The following is a 23,862-nucleotide window of genomic DNA, read 5'->3' on the forward strand; positions in this document are numbered from 1 at the left end:
AAGTACAGGGCAGTCAGGTTCACCAACTAAGGTATCTATGGAGGACGTGGCTATGTTTACAACCTCCAAATCCATCCCTGGATGCCAGGGTTGGGACTGGATTCTTCATGGCAGTGCAAGCATTGCTGGGAAGTTATTCCATGCTTTAAAAGCCGCGTGGCGGGGGGTTACTTGGGGGATGCTTCACAGAACGAAGGGCTCTAGGACAATGATGATACCAGGATTTATGGAACTTGAACCATGTGCCACCCCAGTTCAATCCACACAATGGAAGCTTTACCTGTGTTTAATATCCAGGTTGGCTTTCGTGCTCAGTGCTCAGTGTAAGTGTCAGATGGTCATGAGTGTGCTCTCGGCTGTGTTCCAGTCAATGAGCAGTTGGCCCCGCCACCCTTACTCTTGTTGCACGTTACCTCAATGTGACACATCACAGTTATCAGGCCGTGGAGTTGAGCGTATAGCCTACAATACTAGGTTTAAACTCCACTTTACCATCACATAATTGACAAGAGGCTGAAAAATATTCATGCAAAGAAACCTCAGATTGAAGGCAATTATAGTAATGCAAACATAATCAAATGATAAAAACATGGCAGAGTCCTAACCGGTTTGGCTCAGTGGATATAGTGTTGGCCTGTGGACTCAAGGGTCCCAGGTTTGATTTTGGTCAAGGGCATGTACCTTGGTTGTGGGCACATCCCCAGTAGGGAGTGTGCAGGAGGCAGCAGATCGATGTTTCTCTCTCATCGATGTTGCTAACTCTCTATCTCTCTCCCTTCCTCTCTGTAAAAAAATCAATAAAATATATTAAAAAAAAAAAAACATGGCAGACCCGGCATATATATATATATATATATATATATATATATATATATATATATATATACACACACACACACATACATAAAAGCCTAAGTGACCATCCTACTGTTTGACTGGTAGCTATGATGCGCAATGACCACCAGGGGGCAGATGTTCAATGCACAGGCATGAAAACATGGAACAGACTGATGAATCTCAGAGGGGAGGGGGAAAGGGGAAAGGCGGGAAGAGATTAACCAAAGATCTTATATGCATACTAGAGACCCAGTGCATGGATTTGTGCACTGGTGGCATCCCTTGGCCTGGCCTTTGGGAATCGGGCTGAAACTGGCAGTCTGACATTCCCTGAGGGGTCCCAGATTGCGAGAGGGTGAGGGACCCCATTGATGCACAAATCCATGCACTGGGTCTCTAGTTTTCTATACTAGTACAGCCATGCTTCTAGGGGGGAAAAAAACCTGACAAATATCAGATCTGCCATAAAGTCAACCAAAAACTTAGAAATGATTGATAAATTATTGGAAATGTAGGTTTTCATCTGCTGTTGTTAATTATAAAATGTGTCCCTAAGTGGATTGTTGTATCTGAGAAAGAAGCTAATGAAAATTCCTGGCCTAGAAATTTATGCCCTGAGACTTCCCCAGGGGCATCCCTAGATATTGTAAATTTTCAAGGGAAATATAGCACCATCTGTAGGGAAGAGGATAAATTGCTAGTTCGAGGTAGCTCAGGGTTTCAGGTTTCAACATTAGTTCTCACAGTTTCCTTTTGTGAAAACCAGATGTTAAGTGATTCTCTGATAAAATAAGGTGCCCCAGGAAAATCAAGGTGGAACAGGGATTGGACATGGAAGTGTCTTACTTGAGTCCAAAATTTGAAAAGCTATGCAGTGCCTAACAGGGCCACTTGTCCCATTACAAGTAATTGTGGTCATTTAATAATGACATTTACCTATATTATTTTTTAAGTAGCTAAGTTGTTAAGATATAAGTACCATAAAGTTGTGTGAATTCAACTACTTAATAAACAGAACTGTAAGTTGTTTCTTTGGCATATGAGTGATGTGAGAAAATTTACTGTGACACTGAGGGCTCTGTGAACCAAGAAAATTTGGGAACTTCACCTGTAAACCCATAAATACCAAGACCTTTTCAAAACTTAATATGCAAACTAGGGAGACAGATCTCCTACATTGTTTCTGAAAGATAGTTTAAAAACAGGTTTGAACAAGGCATACCATTTTTATTAATGCACTTTGACTCTTTTTGAAGGTCTTATAAAGGACCTTATCTGTTCATCTTACCTTTTAGGACAGCATGGATGGACCTGGAGAGCACTATGCTAAGAGAAATAAGCCAGTCAGAGAAAGACAAATACTATATGATTTCATTTATATGTGGAATCTAGTGAACAAAATAAACTAACAAAATAGAAACAGACTCACATATACAGAGAACAAACTCACAGCTTTGGGGCTTTGTGAAAAGGGTAAAGGGATTAAGCAAAAAAACACAAAAGCACAACACCCAAAATCATAGACAATAGTATGAGAATTAACAGAGGGAAAGGGGAGTAGGGGGAGGCAAAAGAGTGTAAAGGGGGCTGGTGAGTTTGTAATTCCATGCTGTGTGTTCAGGGAAGGCCTCACTGATGGGTCACAGTTGAGCAGAGATCTCAAGGGAGTGATATACAGTATATGGCTGTCTGGGTGAGGAGTGCTCTTGTATGTTGGAAATAGCAAGTGCAAAGGCCTCGGGTTGCAAAGTGTATTTTCTGTATTTATGTAACAGTAAGGAAGTGGTTATAAAGGGAGATGTATCAGTTAGCTTTTGCTGCATAACAAACTACCTCAAAGCTTCGTAGTTTAAACCAACTACCGTTTATTTAGTTCAGTAGCCTCTTGGTCAGGAATTTGGCTGTGCTCAGCTGGTCAGTTCTGTTGGTCTTGATTGGGCTCACTCATGTGTCTCTCACAGCCAAAAAGCTGAGTGCTGATTGGTCTTAAGAATCTCAGACAGCGTGGCTTGTCTATATTGCTCTGTCATCCACCAACAGGTAATCCTATAATCACTTCTGTCGCATTCTTTTGGTCAAAGCAATTCTCATGGCTAATACAAGATTCAAGGGGAGAAGAATTGGCCCCACCTCTTGGTGGGAATATCTAGAAAGCATATTGTGGTCATTTTGCAACCTACCCTAAAGGAAGTGGCATGGCATGAAGCGAGAGAGTAGTGCAGCCTCGTAAGTTATAAATGTAAGTTTAAATTTCACTCATAATGTAAGTGGACCATGTAACTTGGAAAGCCATCTGAAGGTATGGAGCAGAGCTTACACCTGATCTGACTTAACTGAAAAGTGTTTTTTTTTTCTGGCTACTCCGCGGAGAAGAGATCATAGAGGGGCAAAGTAGAAGCCTAATAATGACCAGTTTGGAGGCTGTTGTAATCTAAGTGGGACTTGATGGTGACTTGGACTGGGGTGGTGGCAGTGAGGTGATGAGAAGTAGCCACATTCAAGATATGCATTGAATGTCTTCTGTCTTCTCCTGCTTAACCCTCCTCTCTCTCTCTCTCTCTCTCTCTCTCTCTCTCTCTCTCTCTCTCTCTCTGTCTCTCTCTCCCCCCCTCCCTCCCTCCCTTCCTCTCTCCCTCCCTCCTTCCCTCTCTATCTCTCTCTCTGTCACCTTGAGTGAAAGCTTCTTGTGGGCAAGAATTTTTCTATTTTCCACAGAGTCCTTAGCACTGAGCCATGGCTGGCACTTGGCAGATGTTCAGCATACATCTATTGAATGAGTGAATGAGTGGTACTTTAGACTTAAAAGGTGAACGTTCAGAAACAAATATAGCCCCATTCTCAGAAACTCTGTAGGGGACCCTGTTAGCTCCTGGCCGCTCATAGCATGCTGTGCAGATGCAGGCCTCTGCTTATAGGCTCTGTAAATTGAGTTTGTTGTCCTTGGACCGGCTGCTGGAATGGGAGTGTCCTTGAGTTAAGCACTTAGCAGCATATGTATGGACATAAAGCCTGGGGGACTCCATTTGTGAAGGGTTACTTAGTAATGCATTTTAAGCTAGTTCATTTTACTTCATTGCATTCTGCATGTTTATTTGAATCTGTGGGTTGAATTTTTATTACTATAAATAGGAGTAATAAAACACAAAGCCTTGGGTTGTTTTGAATTAGAGGAATAATTGGTCGAATAAACTCAGAATTTGGAGTTCTTAAATGGTATTGTCAGCAAGTCAGTAAGCAAAATTGTTTTGCTGGCTGATAGGACTTCAGTATCCCAAACACATAATGTTCATGAGTAGGCATCCTTTAACACTTTAAATTCTCAAGGCTTCCCATCTTCATGGCCCTGGGAATTTGGAAACATTAAAATCATTTTTTTTCAAGTCCTGTGTAGAGTGCCAGAGTGATGCTTCCTGAGTTCTCTCTCCTCCTGGCAGTGCTCAGCAGCTCAGGGTTGCTGCTCCTCAGCTGTCTCCTAGCTTTTCTGACTCTTCAGGATCTCCTCTCTGTTGGATTATTCCCAGGGGTAACTGTATAGAGTTCTATAATCCCCTCCCCCAATCTGAAAGACAGCAGAGGAAAAGCAAAAGGCTAACAAACAAAACTTCCCTTGACTCACCTAGCCTCTGCTCTGTTTTTTGCTGAGCCATACTCCTCTGACCCTTGAACAACACAGGTTTGAACTTCCAGGTTCTTTTATATGCAGATTTAAAAAAATAAATACTGTAAATGTATTTTCTCTTCCTTATGATGTTCTTAACATTTTTCTCTAACTTTGTTGTAAGAATAGAGTATATAATGCATATAGCATACAAAATGTGTTGATCACTGTTTATGTTAACAGCAGGCTATTGGTAGTTAAGTTTTGGGGGAGTCAAACTTTATATGCAGGTTTTCAACTGAGTGGTGCTTCGATACTCCTAAGTTCCTCCTTGTTCAAGGGTAAACCGGGTAGCCCACACTTAACTGTTTCTACCTCTGCAATTCCTGTCTTTTTCAACCCCCTTTAAGCTAGCTTCCGCCTCTGTTACTTTGCTAAAGCTGTTCTTGCTAAAGCCAGCCATGGCCTGGAAGAGGGGTCCTCAGACATCTCAGACACGACACAGCCAGCGATGCTCTGCTCTTGATTCCTATCTCAGGGGTTGAACTCTCTGACTGCTCTGTTTTGTTTTGATTCTTATCCGGTTTCTTCCTTCTCATTGGACATGTTACTTCTTTCCCACTCATAAATCCAACAACCTACCTGATATCTTCACTGGAAGGTTTCATGGGAATTTCAAATCCGGTGTCTATAACAGAACTCGTGGTCTTTCCCCTCAAACCTCCTCCTTCTTCTGTCTCCCCATCTCAGTGTACCACATCTCCACTTGCCTTCTCGAGCCACTGTATGGCCGGAGTCATGGCCACCTTTTCTTTGGACAGTTGAATGACCTTCTAACTGGATTTTTTACTTCTCCCCTGCTCAGATCCATTCTCTATACAGCAGTGAAGGGAGCAGCGCCTCCGTTAGTGGCTGGTTCCCCAGTGGTCTTGGGAGAAAACTTCAATCCTTAAAATGATGCACAGGCTCTGCCCAACCCTGGCCATGCCTGTGTCCTGGAGCTCATTTCATGTCACTCATCCTTCACCTGCCACATTCCATGTGCAGCACATGTTCCTCGGAGTCGCCACAAGACCTTCGATGCTCTTCCCTTTGCCAGGCACACCTGTCCCCTCTTTTCTGCTCATGCTTACCCATCCCTCAGGTCTCAGGATAAAGTGCCCTTTGATCAGAGAGGCTTCCCAGAACCCGCCAAGCCTAAACGAGTGCTCTCAGTTTTGCTTCTTGAAGCAGCAGTGCCTTCTCATAGTGCTCCTCACAATTTACAGTTGCATGCCACCTTCCTCTGCCGGTTTTGGTCTAACATTCGTGCCTTCTGCCAGTCTGTAAGGAGGAACTTGAGGAGGAGCTTGCCTGCTTTGCACCAACATATGTGCAGCACCAGGCATGGAGTGAGCATGAAGTTACAGGAGGGGCCGGTGAAGTTTATTTCTTACTTTATTTTGGAAGCAGTTGAGTTTAAAGAGAGCAGTCACCACTTTCTGTGGGCCTGTGGCTTTCTTGAGGGACCGAGTCCAAATGTGGGTGTGACTGTCCCCTGCTGCCCAGTGGAGTGCCTTTCCCCGGATGTACCCATGAAAGGAGCTCAGGAGTGCAAAGGAAGAAGGTCTACCCAAATGAGGCGAGTTAAGAAAAATTTGCATGATTTTATCAGATGGCTTTAAAGGGTTAGTGAATAAATAAGCCGAATGGATACATACTCAGGAATAAATAATTCACAGCCTCCCAAGTGAGCCATATTATAGCACAGCCGATTCAGTCATATTTTATTTATCTCCATATTGAAGAAAATCAATTTGAGAAAATTTCCAGAGCAATCCTGGGGCTCAGCTGCCCCCCTCCTCAGTGTGTTAAGTTAGGTCATTCTTTTCAGATGGCACAGTTGCAAACCCCCCTCCTTTCTCATGCTCTTATTCCTCCTCTGGTAAAGTCCTCACTGCTGCTACTACTGCAGTGTTCACCCATCTCCCTTCTCAGTGTGTTTCTAACTTGATGTGGAATCTAATGAACAAGCTGAACTGCCAAGCAAAATAGAGACAGACTCATAGACAGAGAACAGGCAGACAGCTCTAATGGGTGGGGGATGGGGTGTTGGGTGGGTAGTGGAGGGATTGAGCAAAAGAGGAAAAAAAAAGAGAGAACTCATGGATATGGACAACAGTGAGTTGATTGTGGGTGGGGAAGGAGGAGGTAGAGGTAGAAGAGGGCATAGAGGGGATAAATGGTTATGAAAAAATAATAATAATAAAATAAAATAAAGAAATTTAAACAATTGCTCTGAGATTCTAATTGCTAGAATGCCATTATGTTAGAGTTTAGTTCTCTCCCATTATCTCTGTCCTCAAATGTCTGGGCTGGTCAAGGTCAGCTCTTCCTCTTGAGCGTTAGTCCCCGTGCCTGAAGAAAGTCTCAGCACCTCCCACTGTCGGACCCTGCATGAGGGGGTGGGACTGTGTCTGAGAAAGCACCGTCTGTGGGAATCGTACCAAACCCCAGCTTCTTAAACATTTGTTCATAGGTTTAGGTACTTTTGTGCCAACTTTTCATTGTATGAGGTTATACTTCAAATTCTTTCCAAATATTCCATGTCATTATGCATGGGAGGATAGCAACTTTTACTAATTATTCCAGTGGCCCGAGTAGCAGTTTTTACTTATTTTTCCAAATAGCAGCTCTTACTTATGATTCCAGTAGCCTAAGATTAACTTTTCTCAAGTTGCTGTAGGGTCCTTTTGCTCTGTCGGAGTAGACAAGTTGAGGTCAATAGCTCAGCACTGCTTTCTTTGAGGAACTGTTTTCTAAATCACGTGCCATAATTGTCCTCTGCAATTCAGGGGCTGGGGTTGCACTGAACAAACCCATTTGAGCTGTTCAGAATTGTTTGATGAAATCAGAAGCATGGGAACGTGGGCAGTTCCAGCTCCCTTTTGTCAGGGCACGTGTGTGAAGGCAGAGGGTGGGTGCAGGGTATTCCCCAGGGAGAGAGAGTCTCAAGTCCTGGCGCTGAAGTGCGTCAGTTTCTTTTTATAGAGATAGATTCAGTGGTGTGGCTACAGACAGGCAATAAGCTGCACATGATTGAAGGACACGGGAAGAAGTGCATGTATGTGAATGTACAGGTCAGGGCAGCAGTCGAATGAAGGAATGAGAGGGCACTCCTCACAAAGTGATGGTTTAAATCAGATCCACAGACTTTATCTTAATAAGTAGATGGGCTAAATCTTTCATTTTAAGTTATGCTTATTGCAAAATGCCCTTTACAAAGTCACATCTCAGCCTCCATTAAAATGTTACTGCAGAGTCAAGTCTCATAATCTTACTCATGAACCACCCCGATGACAGACATTCAGTCACTGCCAAAGGATGAAGTACGCGCAGCAACGTGAGCCCTGGTGTGCAGCTAAGGGCACTGGGTAAATACCATCGACTAGAAAAGCTTAGATAAATGCTTTTGATTTCACAACACAGGTTTTTTATTCTTAAAACAATAATCCAAATAATCAAAGTAAATTTAATCAGGGGGAAAATGTGAGAAACCACATTGTATTTCATTTTTATGTTAATAATGAAGGCACCCATTTTTCCTGATTATAAAAGAAAGACTTCCAAGAATGTCAGCTCTTGTACACGTGCCATGTGGTCCCCGAAATCTACTGGTTGGGCAGTGAGGCAGTTCTGCCATTTTTTTTCCAGGACCTTGAGGGGAACACATCAGTAAAGTCCCATTTGGGAAACACATTTTCTTCTCGGTTCCTGTCAACAACAAGGGGCCATCAGCTGGCCTCGCCTCCCAATTGTGCTCTCTCTGAACCTCTTGCTCTGCAGCCCCCCTTCCCCCTCCCTCCCTGCCCCAGGCTGGCTGAGGCTTCCACAAGGAAACAGGTGTGACCCTCTGCTCTTTTCTCCACCTGGACCTTGTCCTGCCCTAGGATCAGTTCTGTCACCAGCAGGTCCCCTTCCTCCTCCCAGGACCTTCCAAATTCTGAGCTCCCACTGCAATCGCAGGCCTGCCCTCCCTCTTCCCTCTCTTAGCCCCCAAATGTCCAGATATAGGCTTCATTTATTTTAGTGGGGGCACATTTCACATGGTTGTAGCTATTTAATAATTTACTGATCATTTGGGGGTACAAGTTTCCTATTGCAAAGCATGCTTAGTTCTAGTTGTGCATTCCTACTTCTGATTACAAAACTTTGGTCAACAAAATTTGTTGAAGAATCAATTATCCCCGAATAGGGACATAACCTCCTAAAAAGCAATAGTACAGGATCAGATTACCCAAAAAATCAATAGTGCTTCCCTCAGGCCCTCTTTTCTCTAAACCACTTAGTTTATTTTTTCACTCTAAGCACCTCCTGGAGGAGAGAAAACTGTAGAAATGTTCCTTCACATCGTTTATCAGATAAATCTTGTTCATAAGTAGTTTAAAAGGTAGTTTAGCTGTCATGTGGATAAGTTCATATTCACCCCTTCTGTAATGTTCATTATTTTGGAATTTTTTCGAGATAGACAGAAATTTCATAAGAAGGACAGGTGCAGCTTTGTAAATACCTCCCCTGCAGCCAGGCCCCTCCTGGGGTTGAGGGCCCATGCCCTCCTCCAGTAACCTCTGATGTTTTGGGTCCCAGGGCAGGAGGTTTCTGCCACTGTCATAAGTAATGGGCTGGCTCCCTTGGATTGGCAAGACGGAATTGAGAGTGAGTAGTACATGAGCCCATTGCATTGAGAAGATGCCCCAGTTAAGAAAGATGTTTTAGGGTAAATTCAGAGGCAACATGGCAGAGTAATAGGAACACTGGGCCAAGTCCAGGGGTCATGTTGATATCCCACCAGCCAGCTCAGTGACCTTGCCACAGCAGTTCACGGCTTCAACAACTCTTTTCTTTAAAATGAAGTCGCCTCTGAGGAGCCTTCTGCCTCCTTCGAAATGTGTTTTTATGAGAAAGTTCTAAACTTTGTATGTTCAGATATGGACTAGGCTGAATTTGGTTGGTGGACACATTTTTCATCTGTGCCCACTGTGTCTCAGTATCAGGTTGGTTTGCTCTTCCCACCCATCTGAAGAGCCATCTCTTCTCCAGATCAACCAATCATTTAGTCTGTAGGGGAGTTTCTCCTACCTTGCCAGAGTGTTTCTCAGCATCTAGAAGGGTTCAGGAATCTGGAGAAGGGCTGCGAGTCAATTAATAGAGACTAGACATGAAATATTAATTTGGAAGGCATTTTGGGGAGCCAGAGGAGACCTAGCTTCAGTAAGCAAGTTCTCTGAATCTCTGGACCCGCTAGCTTTTTATTAACACAAATTGCCCTAAAGCAAAGCATATATACATATCAAAGGTAAGGTTTGGTATACAGTAGGCATTGTCAGGTTGGAGGAACTGCCTTTGGCTGTTTCAGTAGCAGGCAATAATATATGCAGATTTTCAGGTTTGGGGAAATGCTTTCAGCTATTCCAGCAGGCAATAATATGTATCTTCAGCCCTGCTGAAGCCTCAAGGTCCACCAACCTTTTGATGAACTTCTTGCATTTATGACCTGCTGGAATTAGCCTCCAGCACTACCCGAGACCTAACGGTGGCTGATTCAGAAGTTGTTTGGCACCAGAATGTTAGTATCATCTTAAACTTTTTGGATAGCTTTCTTCCAGTTCCCAACCAAAACCAGAAAAGGCCAACTACTTATTTTAACGTGAGAGATTATAGTGTCTGAAGACACAATGCAGGATGGCCATACAGGAAAATGTTATAGTGACCTTATCTATGGCCTGGGATGAAGGCAGCTAAGTCTGTTTGTCCATTCATCCACCTATCTGTCTGTCCATCCATTCGCTTGCCTATTCATCTGTCTGTACATCTATCTGTCTGTCGATTTATCAATAATCTATCCATTCTTTCTTCCTTCTTTCCTCCCTCTATCCCTCCCTCTCCTCCCTTCCTCCTTCTGTTCTTATCCATTCATCTCTACGTTATAAAGAAATTTTTCCTTAAGGAGCATGCTTTTTCCTTATTCATCTAAGTGCATTGAATCAGCTATCATTTAAAAAACCAGCATGCTGTGATAATATATACATGTAGGTTATTGCAGACAGAATCACAAAGAATTTGAACTTATTTTTATCTAGGCACCTTGAATATATCAGCATATTAGTCACTATCTGACATTGTCCTTTCTGCACCATTCATTTCTCATGCATTTCCAGGCCACAGTCACCACATAATGCAGGGTTCTGGTTGATGAGATGACCTGTGACACATTTTGGACATTACTGCTGTTAAGTTTCCCAGGAAACTAAGAGCAATTATCTTGAAAAGAATTGGGCTCTTCCCTCCTCATTTATTTTAAAATATAAGCCTGCTTTAAGTTCAGAGAGAATACAACTAAAGCACCCAAAAATCCTAACACAGCATCTGTTATAGTCTTAAGTGTAATTAATAGACTAGAACAGGGTTTCTCGTCCTCTGCACTATTGACTTTTTGGGCCAGTTTTTTTGTTGTGGGGGCTGACTTGTACATTGTGGGATGTTTAGCAGCATCCCTGGCCTTTAGCCCTAGAGGCTAGTAGCACCATCTCCATTCATGACAACTAAAGAGGTCTCCAGAGATTGTCACATGTCCCCTGAGAAGTAAATGGGGCAAAATTGGCCTTGGTTGAGAACCCCAGGACCAGAATTAGAAAGTTAAAGTGACTTTTGGGATCCCTTCATGCTGTCAAAACAAGTCACGTAGAGAGACAAAGTAAAACCAAACCTAATTCATTGACCTAATGTTTCTTAAGTTCTGCTAATGTGCCATGGCACTGTGCCAAGGAACAAAGACTCAGACATCAATAAGGCACAATCCCTGCCTACAGAGAGCTCACAGTGAGGTCAGGGAAGCAGATGTGTAAACAGATAATCATACATCCACGGACTGAAAGGGAGAAAATTAGTCATATTGCTGGATGTTATGTATATAGCCAAATCTGTCAGACCCTTACCACATGTTTCACTTCTCAAATGGTTCCTCTGGGCTTCTGCAGACACAGCCTTATTTTAACTTGGGTACCACAGAAGCATGCCTTGTTTATTCCCCCTCCTTGGAGCCTTGCTAAGGTTGTTCCTGCCTAGAAGGTCTTATTTCAGACTTTTACAAATTCTCCCTGCTATTGACAGGGAGGCCTGCCTCCTCCAGAAAGCCATTCTGGATTGCTTTAGCTTGTATGGATGCCTACCTACCAAACTCCCATTATGAAACTCACAATCTCTTTTACACAGTTTATGCCTTATTGTATGGTCCCTTCTGTTTCCCGTGCATTGCTCTAATCACTCAAGTAGATTATGGGCTATTTGAAGTTAGAAAACCATCACAGATTCTACTCTCTAGTGACAATACAAATTTCACAGCTTCCCAAACATACCAGCTTGTTTGCTCATGCTCTTCGCTGTAAAATGACACTTGACATAGTTATCTTAGAATAATTGCCTTCATGCCTTGCTCTCCTTCTTTAATGAGGTTCTGGGGACTGCACCAGTGGCTGTAAGACCATCAAGTGGCTGAGTCAGTAACAGGACCTCAATGTTCTTTTCTGTAAAATGACATTTGACATAGTTATCTCAGAATAATTGCATATCGAGGTCCTCATGAGAAGAATACCTCATTTGGTAATAGAGCCAGTTCACAGCTCTCTGTCTCAGCATATTTCACTGTATCCCCATCACCAAGAGAAAGCCATTTTGTAAACACCTTGGGTATAGCCTATGGAGGTGGTGATATGTCTCATGCTGTGGTCCCTGGTTACAAAGGATACTGTTCTAACCACCAAGAGAATAATAGTGTTTGGTCTACATGAACTGAAGTATTTCAAATGTGAAGGTAGTTGCTTTCTAAGAAAATTCTGCTCTAAAAGCAAGGTTGAAAACAGTACCAGGCGTTGAGAGTTTTAATAAACTCCTTTAGCAAAGGTAGCTTTCAACTCCTCATGGAGAGAAGAAAATAGGATTATGACCACCTACTAATTACTTAGATAGAGATTCCCTGAAGAGCTTGTGTTTAAACATAATTAATACCGAATATTGGGAAGAGTAATGAAACAAAAATGCATTTTATGCAGACACACACTTGTAATTCATTTGGGACAAAATCTGGTTACTAAGATTAACTATATTAGACAGTTGACACTTGAGCTAAATTTCCCTGGTTTGAAATAATGCACAGCACCTGCTTTTGATATAGGAATTAACACACAGAGGGAAAGGCCATATAAGCTCTTGAGCACTGAAGAGCTAAAATGTCTTTATATTTCAGCTTTGCACTGCTAAATCTGGACTGACAAGCCCTAGAGAAGTATGAAAATCTATAACAATTAAAATAGTTGAACAAGAAATGTCATTGAGACATGAGAAATGGATGGTTCTGGAGGGAAAAAATGGAGGACTAAATACGTGTTTTCTTAACGGAGATCCAGAATTTGGTATTCCTTATGTAGGCTTACCAGGTAGTTGCTAAATTAATCTTGCTTGTTAGTCAGTTTGAAATGTTGTTGTGCTTGTTAATAGTCAGTTGGGAGATTTTTCTCTGTCAGATGGAACCTTCTAACTAAGGATACTCATCTTTTATAAGAAACCGTCACATCTTCTACCCCTTTGGTCTACCACTTCCTGTGAATCTGGAAACAGCCAGATAGTCTTCAGGACTCAGGCTCCTATCTCCACAGACTTGGCATCTGAATAATAAAGGAAAGGTTTTTCTGGACAGACGTTTCTTAGAAAAGCTCATCTCAGTTGTGCAATTAGTGTCTTGGTCCCTGGCCATTCCCAATGCCTCTCCCGTTTAGCGTCCCTCCTACTCAATGTCTCTGGGCTCTGCTAGTCTTGCCTCTCACTTAGTAACTAAACCTTCACTTTGAATTAATTTCCTCCCCTTCTGGAATTGAATTTTCAAACTGTCCAAGCTTGTTGGATCACATTGGCCTACCCCTGGGTTCTTAGACCCTTTGCTGCTGCATGTGGCCTCAGGCCCATTTCACCTTTGTTTGGATTCAAACGGGATTTTATTCTTTGGGCTCTGAAGTCAAAGGGTAGCCTTGCCTATTCATGTGTCCACCCCAGTTGAGCCCAGTTGTTGTGGGGAAAGCTGGGAAGAATCTCAGTACTGGAGTGTAGTCTTCTTGGAGCTCATCTCCCCTCAGGGACTTCTTTCTGGGAAAAGACAAATTCTCTCCTTTAATTCTAGGGCTCAGGCCAACAGTCCTAGACACTAACCCCAGGAACCTGCAAGGTGACCCTCACCTCGAGGTGCAAACCACATTGAGCACACCTTCATAGTCCTGAAACATGGGTCATCAAACCTCTTGGGATTTCGGATTTCTGGAAGAAAAAAATTATTGATGTTCTGAGTTCAGTACAATAATGTGAGCCCCTTATGGGAAGCTGCCCATCCACCTCTCTGCATTTCTGTTGGTCACATGATCTAGTTCCAGGTATTTTAATTAAGTAAAGCAATGATCTGTGGCTAAGGCACTGTCCCTCAAAGAATACACATTACCAACAGCCAAGGGAGCACTTGTGAAGATAGTTTCCCACAAGAAAGTGGTTCAGAGGGTTTTTTCTTGCCTAATTCTTGTGGAAATGGCAACCAACAATTTGGAGATGTTTTTCTTTTTAAATCACTGTTGAGTTAAAATTCAACTGATAATGTCAACTGATTGATGATTATTTTAAAGGTGTAGGTGTGTTTTTTTCAATAATGTAAACAATTGTAAGAAACCTTTGTTTTTCTGATACTATTTTTCTTCTATTTTAAGTGTGAAAGTTAAATTTGGGGATAGCGAGTATCTGAACAGTAGTGAGTCTTCTAATTCTTAAATGGAATTTGAGTCTTCTTTAATTTCGTTTAGCAATGATTTGTAGGTAAACTTGTAAAAGTTTTAATCCTCTGTAATTTCTGATTCATATTGTTTTTAATGTAGTATTGTTTTTATATTTTATTTTACATATTTTTGCTACTGGTATTTAAATATCATTGATAATTGTTTATTGGCCTTATACTTTCAGACTTTGCTAAATTAATTCCCTAATTTTATTAGGTTTTCTTGTCAATTCCATAAAAATTTCTACATAGATTATTATGTCATCCACACATAGAGACACTTTTCTACTTCGTCCTTTACAATCTTTATACTTATTATTATTATTTTTGCTTTATTCTATTGACCAGGACATCCAGTTCAATAATTAATAGAAGGAATAAGGGTAGACATCTTTGTGTAGTTCCTGGTCTTGGGAAGGTATGGGAGCATTTTTTTTTTTTCACCATAAGTATTATTTTAGTTTTAAGTGTTTTGCAGACAATTTTTTTTTTCAGGTTAAGGAGTTTTCCTTCTGCTCATAGTTGTTTTTTTTTTTTTATATCATAAATAGGTGTTTGTCATATAATTTTACTACATCTATTGAGAGAATCTTTTTTTTTTTTTTTAGTTCATTGATAAAGTCAGTTACATTGACTTATACTTGAATGTTATATCCACCTTGCATTCCTAGGATAAACTTCACTCACTATATATTGCTAGATTTGCTTTGCTAATGTTTTGTGGAAGATTTTTTTAAAAATCTATGCTTATAAAGAATATTGGTCTGGATTTTTTATTTCCTCATAATGTTTTTGTCAGGTTTTGGTATCAGGTTTATGCTGGCCCCCAAAAATGAGTTGGGAAATGTTCTGCCCTTTATTTTCTGAAAGAGTTCATGTAAGATTAATATTATATTTTCTAAATGTCTGATAAAATTCTCCAGTGAAACCATCTTGTTCTGGAGGTGTTTGTTCATTTGTTTCTGGAAGGCTTTTGATGAAAAATTCAGTTTATTTTAAATAGGGTTATTCATACATTCTATTTCTTCTTGAGTCAATTTTGATAAGTTATGCTTTTCAAAGAATGTGTCTACTTCATCAACATTATTGAATTAATTGGCATTAAGTTTTTATAAAATTTCCCTCTTTTTATCTGTACGATCAGTGATTGTATCTTTCATTTCTTGGTTAGTCTTGCTAGAATCTTATCAATTTTATTAATATTTTAAAGAAACAGTTTTATGTTTTTCTAATTATTTTCTCTAGGTTGTTTAGATTTCACCTTTCTCAGAGGCAAGGCAAATTTCCTATGTCTGACATTTAACTCAGCTCTGGGAAGTTTATGAAGATGTCTTTCAGTCAGAGAGGACACAGCCCACACTGTGAAATCATTTTTAACATGCGGCCTAGAAATACAATTCTACAAAGAATAGGCGTATAATTAATTGAATGCCGTATCCACATGTCAAATTGATTACACATTGAGATTTTTTCTGCCAGCATTTCAAGTCCCAACTTTAGTGGTTCAATTTAAAAACCATCTAAAGATGATTGAAAATAGGTTTTAGCTAAACTCATTTTACTGAGGAAGACACTTCTTATGAGCAGGTGTTCTCTCCTGTGACACTGGTGAGTAATCCCACCTGTCACCTGCATACAATAAATCATTCTACTACAAATCTATTAGCTTATGATTCATATCTAGCCTTCCTTGTTAAAACAAAAAGGATACAGTACTTTAGCCCAAATGATTTAGTACACACTGAATGAATCTACTTTCTCGGAGTTCAGCCTTGTTCTCTCTGAGCATTTGTTATTTTTAGGGAGAAAATTGAGATCTAAATTGAGAAGGTATATTACCTTTTTCAGACAATGGAGTGACATGTACAGCTTTCTAAATAGCATCCTGGAGGCCTCATTGAATTATGCCTTCCTTCAGTTCTTATCTTACTGGTTGAAATACATTCATACACGGGGGAAACTGTTGGTCTTACCTTGGCTTAGGCTCCCATCATTTTTTTAAAGAAAATTCTTAGCTTTCTTTTCTACCCTTTTTTTTTCTCGGAAGGTACTAATAAACCTGTGTTGATTAGTAAGATTTCATTGGTAAAGGCAATGATTTTTGCCATGGTTTCACAGTCTATAGTCTATTGGATACCTATCTACTTTCTCACAGAGTGCCACATAACACAGGCCCTCACACAAAATGGTACTCAATTCTAGGCCATGAGTATTACTTGAATCTTTTTATAACTAGTAAACCTTACTTGGTGCATCTACGAACAGTTGTATGTAAATTATTAAGTAATTTCCGACATGAGTTTATTTAATTCCTTTTAAACGTCATTAAAATTAAAAAGAAAGAATTCTTTGAGATTTCTGTCTTTATGTTAATACTCATTTAACAAACTGCAACTTTCAGATTCAAGAAATTTGAGGATGCCATTTAGAAAGCTATAGGTCAGACACAGTTGGCACTCTGCTTAGCTGCTTTTTTCATATTTGCCTTTTATCTGTCTCTACAACTACCTTTTAGATAGGTATAATTATGTCCAGACAGAGAGAAAGGCATTTTAGAAAGAACCTGGGCTTTGGAGACGGCTCTGGGTTTAAATTCTCACTTCTCTACTTACTGGTGGTTTGGCCAGAGCTGTACCTTGATCCTGTGGGTAGTGATAGAATGGATGTGGAGAGGATGTCAGTCTGGAAGTCAGAGAGATAGACGGTGGAAACTAGTCAGGAGACGGTGTATTTAAAGCATTTACTCGGTGTTCTCCCCTTTCCCCTTCTTGAGTTCTTATGACCAGACTAATAATAAAATTGAAAAAGGCCAGATTAATAGGAGAAAAACCAATGTAATATGTGCCCACAGGAGATCAAAAACGATACTCTCAGATTGACCAGCCAGCAGCTTTTTATACTTTTTAGGCCAAGAAACAATAACTTTGTGAAGAAGTGACAGAACAGAGACACTTAGGTTTGTATGCTTGTTGGTGAGGAATCTAAACACAGTTTGGGCTTGGGTAGAAAGGAGTAACAAGGTTTCTCGGCCCTGGATTCCTTTTTTTTTTTTTTTTCTTTCCAATTTTTTTATTAAGGTATTATATGTGTACATATCTTACCATTGCCCCCCCCACCCCACTCCCATATATGCCCTCACCCCCCAGAGTTTTGCGTCCATTGGTTATGCTTATATGCATGCATACAAGTCCTTTGATTGATCTCTTATCTCCCCCATCTCTCCCTAACCTTCCCCCTGTAATTTGACAGTCTGTTTGATGCTTTACTGTCTCTGTATCTATCTTTTTGTTCAATTTTATAATGTTCTTTATTATCCATAAATGAGTGAGATCATGTGGTATTTTTCTTTCATTGACTGACTTATTTCACTTAACATAATGTTCTCCAATTCCATCCAGGTTGCTGCAAATGATGAGAATTCCTTCTTTTTTATGGCAGCATAGTATTCCATTGTGTAGATGTACCACAGTTTTCTGATCCAGTCATCTGCTGACGGGCACCTAGGCTGTTTCCAAATCTTAGCTATGGTGAATTGTGCTGCTATGAACATAGGGGTGCATATATCCTTTCTGATTGGTGTTTCTAGTTTCTTCGGATATATTCCCAGGAGTGGGATTACTGGGTCAAATGGGAGTTCCATTTTCAGTTTTTTGAGGAAACTCCATACTGTTCTCCACAGTGGCTGCACCAATCTGCATTCCCACCAGCAGTGCACGAGGGTTCCTTTTTCTCCGCATCCTCGCCAACACTTGTCGTTTGTTGATTTGTTGATGATATCGGCCCTGGATTCCTTAACTCAGTGGTGAAGTGTCTCTCTCAGGACTCTCCCCCCTCCCTTCCCCTCCCCACTAGAGCGTGGAGGGCCCCTTTCACAGGAGAGATTTATATCCTGCATTCAAGGCAGGGAGGATCCACATGCTCTTCTTGCACTGGTTGCTTATCAAGTAACTTTAATTCAAAGTAATCAATATGCCATTTGGGGCAGCCTGCCCTGAGCCCCAGCAGTGTGTTCAGCTCTTGGTGAACGTAAAGGGAGATGAGACTGCTCTTCTCCTGTTATGAAACCTGCAGTCCATGGACAACAAGGAGCTAAAACACCTATCTGGGACCCAAGTGAGAAAGAAATCAGAAGTAAACTGAAGTATAAACATTGGATTGCAGGATCCAGATAGAGGGATTCTGCTTAAAAGAGGAGCAACATGAGGCGGGTAGGTTTAGATGCATTAGAACCTGTTGCGGATGGAAGCAAGATCTCATCTGGTGCAAAAGGGGAGAAGGGCATTGCATGCTGAAGACGGAGCATGCTCAGAGGCAGAGAGGGGCCAAAGTAAAAAGCACATAGCACTTGGGAGAATCCAAAGAAGTCAGAGTGTGCTCTCTTCCTCTCTCCTCCCACCCTTTTTGCTTCTTCCTTCCAACTTCCTTCCCTGCTCCTTCCCTCTCTCCCTCGTAATATTTCTCCATACTTTCTTTCATCCTTCCTGCTACAGTAATGTGCCAGCATTGGGAATGTGTGCTGAACCATGACCACTGAGCCCTCCTTGATGGAGCTGAGAGTCCACCCAGCAGGGGCAGTTCTTTCATTAGCAACGTAGACTTGGGAGTTACACAGAGGATCCCGGAATGATTCACAGCTAGAAGAACAGCTGAAAATCTATTTCAGTAGATTCAGAGAGGACAGACTCCACGCTTTTAATCAGGAAAATTGCCTTGGCACTTGCAAAGACGGAGCGTGTGCAATTAATTATTATCAGAGCTCGGTGGAATTATTACACAGTGTAGCATAAGGGTTAAGAGCATGACCCTAGGAGCCAGACTACTGGGGTTTGTATCTCAGTTCCCAGTTCTCACTAGGTTGAAGATTAACCTTGGGCAAATTGTGTAACCTCTCTGCCTCAATTTACTTATTTTCAAAATGGGGATTATAATTGTACCTCCCTAATAGAGTTGTCATGGGGGTTAAGTTAGCTCAGACATGTAACCTCTTAGAAAAGTGCCTGGCATATATTAGCTCTACTTAAATATTAAATGACTTCCAGTCCACTAAATGATGATGAACTTCCAAAAGAGGAGCCAATGGCCCACCTTGCTAGAAACAACAGGTCCCATCATTTGTATAAAATTGAACAGCTCTTCAGAAATATAAAAGTGTCAACACATATCCAAATGTTATGGAAGTAAAATAACAGCAATTATTTAGAGCCAATTTGGTTATTGTTCTTTTGTTTCCCTTTTCAATCTTAGGAAGAAATTTAAGTGGAAAAATATATGTGCATACACATATCTCAAGATTTAGAGGAGGAAAGTGTGATCATCAGTTGGCAAATTTTGTTTAAGATTCAGAAATGTCTTACAAACTGAAATCCCGGCCTTGGATACTGTCAGGGAAAAGAGAGGGGCTCAGGAGACTCACCTTCTGCTTTTATTGTCCAAGCTAATGGTCCATTAGCGCAGTTCCTTGGGCTGAGCCTGTAGATAATGTCCACGCCAGGATGTAGGTGGGTGTTTCCTAGTGGTGGGAAGCAGTATTATTTTTCCTGGGGAAAGAATGTGAACAAATTCCACTTATTGCACATAACGGCAAAAATAAGAAAGATCCCTATTTGGTAGACAAATTGCCAAGATACTTTCAGTGTTCAAAGGGAAATGCCTGTGTTCACAATTGGTTTAATAATTTTGGTTTCAATAATGGTTTGTTCTCATTGGCTATTCAGTGAAATGGTGTTAATCTTATTGGTTTATGAAGCACATTAATGCACTTCCATGCAGATTTGCATTGTTAGCAAAGAGATATAAAATGAAAAATTTCAGTGAGCTCATTATAGATATGAGCAGTTTATCCTCCTTTAAAAATAAACTTCAAAAATCTCAAATTCGTAGAGCCACAGGAGAGATTATGTTTATGTTAATAGTAAACAATTAAGTTTCCCAATGTACTGTCATTGAGTTCTTTTTTTCTTTGCTTCCTGACATAAATTTGATTCCAAACTGCCAGGTAGTTGAATTTTAAACCATTTTAAATTTGGTATCACCATCAACATCTTTTTCCTAGTAAGTCTGTCCCTTTAATCATTTACCTTTTCTGTTAAGGAACAGCTAAGCCTCACGTGTCAGAAGCCTGCCACCTGAGGTTCCCCCCAACCTCCCAGAGTCTTGCTGACTCAGAGACTGAGCCACCACAATTTCCTGTGTCCCAGGAGACAGCTTAGCCACATCAATCAAACCATCCCTACCAAGTGTCTAGTAGAGCCTCCCGCCACCATTTGTTACTGAATTGGCATGCAGGCAGTCTTGGGTCAATTAATTAGTAAGCCTAATTGAAGCTAAATATAATTAACCATACATTATTGAGCTGTCCAAATTTAACTCCACTAAAATTATGTAATGAATCTGGGATATAAAGGATTACTGCCAAACACCTTTGCCTCATGGATTTAAACGTATGCTGTGTTTTCATCTATCTGATGTGCTTAATAAATTGATAGAGGGTGACCTAATACATACAGACAGGGTAGTGCCCATCAAGGATGGGTGCAAGTTGGAAGTAGTTTTCTATATTGCTTATCATGTGGATACACTCAATGCAAATTTTAGTGAGCATCAAAACTTAACAAAAGCAACCGATACTGACAATTCACACTTGTTTGGTGAAACCAAATTTAAAATGGTTTAAAATTCAAATGCCCAGCAGTTTGAAATTAATGTGTTTAAAATTATGTCAGGCAGTGAGTGAAAAGCTGACTTCAAATACATGCTTGCAATACAACATTGGTTGATTGGTTATGATAAAATAATGTTGATCCAGGTTAATTATTATTCATTCAGAATTGTGAAAAGCAAGAACCATTTTTCAATAAATGAATCTTTGTCTTAGGATGGTTAGAAATATCTTTCTTATGGAATTTCCACCAAACTTTGTCCATTGGTTCTGTTTTTTAAAGGAAAAAAAATAAATGACTAGAAAATGAAATATTTCTAATGCATTTTGATATGTAATCTTTCATAAATGTAGAATTTAAGAGTATGATGAGTATGCATGGTCAAATGTGTACTTAAATATTATATGTAAATTTTTTATGATGGAAGAGATAGCGACACAGTGGGAGGGAGAGAGGGAAGTTGTGGGTAGTGATAGACTTGGGGGTGCACATATTCAGACTTCAGGTAAGTGAAGAGTTTAAGAAAATACCAGATTCACCCAGTTGCTTAAGCTCCTTTGGCTTTAAAGGTATTTAAACTGTTCAGGAATTCTTCTGACACGTCATGCGTTGCAACAGCCAGAGCTCTTTCGATTCTACAGGTTGTGTTTCACTGTTTACTGGCCAACCATGACAGCAACTTTAGTGTTGTTTCTGTCTCAATTATACAAAAGTGAGAACATGACTATTTAATTATCTCAAGTCGATAACACTCTTGAAAATTGTTTGATCATTTGTGCTGTAAATTCTCTCAAATTATCTTCCCCATTGAGTAGTGTAATGTTATACAGTTGGTGAGTTTCAGAGATTCTCCATTTGTGTACAAATTCTAAATCTTGACAAAAATGGCTTCATGGATTAACCTATAATTAAAAGACAATAATATCTGAGTATATGAAATTTATGAATAACAGATAATATGACATTTTATAGTTCCCTTATAATTATTCTAGTATTTTACCTTAAACAGCCTTTTCAGCTCTTGCTGCTATTTCACCTAATTATTTGTTTTTCACATTTCCTCACAAAACAAGAAATCCCTTTTGTTGCAGTAGCCAAATAAGATAAGTGTAAAACAGACTTCCAAACCGAGGTGTCTTCCCTGTGTTCCTTCAGAGTTTTAAATTCTCTGCATGCATGAAAGATGGTAATGTAATTCCCAGGTACTAAATATTCCTCAGCCATTCGCTGTCAGTGCTGTTATCTGGACTAAAACTAGATTAAACTTACAGAATGGTGAATTACTGAAAATAATGAAGTTAAGGCAGCTCATTAATATTTATCTCCTTCTCTATTTTGTACAGCCTGGAAGAAATGGGAAAATTCATTTGGGGGCCCATCAGATTGAAAAGGGCCTAACATTATAAAGAGAAACATGGGGCTGAAAATGGTTGTTGGTTTTTTTTGTGTGTTTTGTTTTGTTTTTTTGCTTTTTAAATTATACACAGCACCTTTTTTCTTACATGCCTCTGTTTTTCTTTTAGTGGCAAAGCATTTCTATAACACTGGTTGAGAAAGTTCAGATGATTGCTGTAATCCTAGGATCCCTGTTCTTAATAGCGAGTGTGACCTGGCTCCTCTGGTCCGCCTTCAGCCCCTATGCAGTGTGGCAGAGGAAGGACATCCTTTTTCAAATCTGCTATGGAATGTATGGTTTTATGGATCTAGTGTGCATAGGTAAGACCATGACGTTACACGTTAACAAACTGTCAGTAACCCATTTCTTGCAGCTATTATATTTGCGCCAGTTGGATGTGATGTAGAATGTCGTGGTTCGCACGATCTTGGTTCTCCAGTGAACTAATGACTACCTGGGGTGTCACAACCTGGCCACCTTTCTCTAAAAGCATAGCATCTACATTCCCAAGTAGTTTAAAAAAGTGAACAGGAACATGCCCATTTTAAGTGACATATTTTGCAACGTAAAGGAAGGAGAAGTCAAACTTTTTAGGGTGGGTGATAGAAGGATAGTCATTTATTTCTAAGGAATAAGAGAAAATCAGTCGCCCTTCACAAAGCTGGGATAGCACTGATGGATGCCAGCGGTGATGTTGTGCATTTGGGGAGAGGACCCACTCCTGGAGGTCTCACCTCATGGCATGGTGACTCAGATTCCCTCGGGGGCAGAGACTCAGGTTCCCCGAAGGCAGGGACTTAGGGGCAGTTTTCGGAGACTCAGGTTCCCCGAAGGCAGGGACTTAGGCACAGCTGTCCTGTGCTTCTTTGTTTCGCTTATTAAATTTAGTGGCCTAAAAGAGAAAAAGGATCAAACGTTTTCGCTTAAACAGATCCCACAGTTGACTGATCTGTTGTTTCCCTGAGAAATGAGAGCAGACTCATACATACAGTGTTTATGTGGCGTGTGAGGTGCCCCAGGCGCCTTGATGGCGACCAGTGGACAATGGGGGGCAGGAATGGGGAGGGGCAACACTGTACCAAGGAGACTTTCCCTGCTCGGATGTGGCTTACAGTTTAGGGGGATGTGGAAAGAGCTGAGGTGGGCAGCTATGGTTTTTAAAACTGGTTCTCGAAGTGTGGTCGGAGGAGCACCAGCAATAGCAGCATCTGCAACCTCTCAGGTCCCACCCTAGACCTGCCCAATCAGAAACTTCAGGCCTCTCTGTGTTTTAGGAGCCTCCTACACCTTCTCATATGCACTGCTTTCAGGGAATGGATGCTCAGCTTGGATCAGATCACGAGGCCTCAATTCCTGGCCTCTGCGTGGACATATCAACTTTGTCCATATCCCTGTTTTCTCACCTACAAAAATGGGAGTAATCATCCCTAGCTCACAGGCCTAAAGAAGGGAAATAATGATTAATAAATAATGTTATTAATTGCAAGTTGTAAATTAAGGGCATTTGAGTAAATCACAAACATTGAAA

The 23,862-nt window shown here is 40.7% G+C and overlaps 1 protein-coding gene across 1 annotated transcript in view; it reads left to right on the forward strand.

Moving 5' to 3' along the window:
- MARCHF11 (membrane associated ring-CH-type finger 11) overlaps positions 1-23,862 on the forward strand; it is a gene marked incomplete at both ends in the record, with an annotated part of 95,145 nt that overhangs the window by 52,846 nt on the left and 18,437 nt on the right. The window contains one exon of the mRNA XM_079796502.1: positions 22,462-22,654. Within this exon, the coding sequence (XP_079652628.1) occupies positions 22,462-22,654 (193 nt within the window). The remainder of the gene's footprint in view (positions 1-22,461; positions 22,655-23,862) is intronic.

Source organism: Cnephaeus nilssonii, assembly GCF_951640355.1.
Source record: "Cnephaeus nilssonii genome assembly, chromosome: 2".
Classification (NCBI taxonomy): Eukaryota; Metazoa; Chordata; class Mammalia; order Chiroptera; family Vespertilionidae; genus Cnephaeus; species Cnephaeus nilssonii.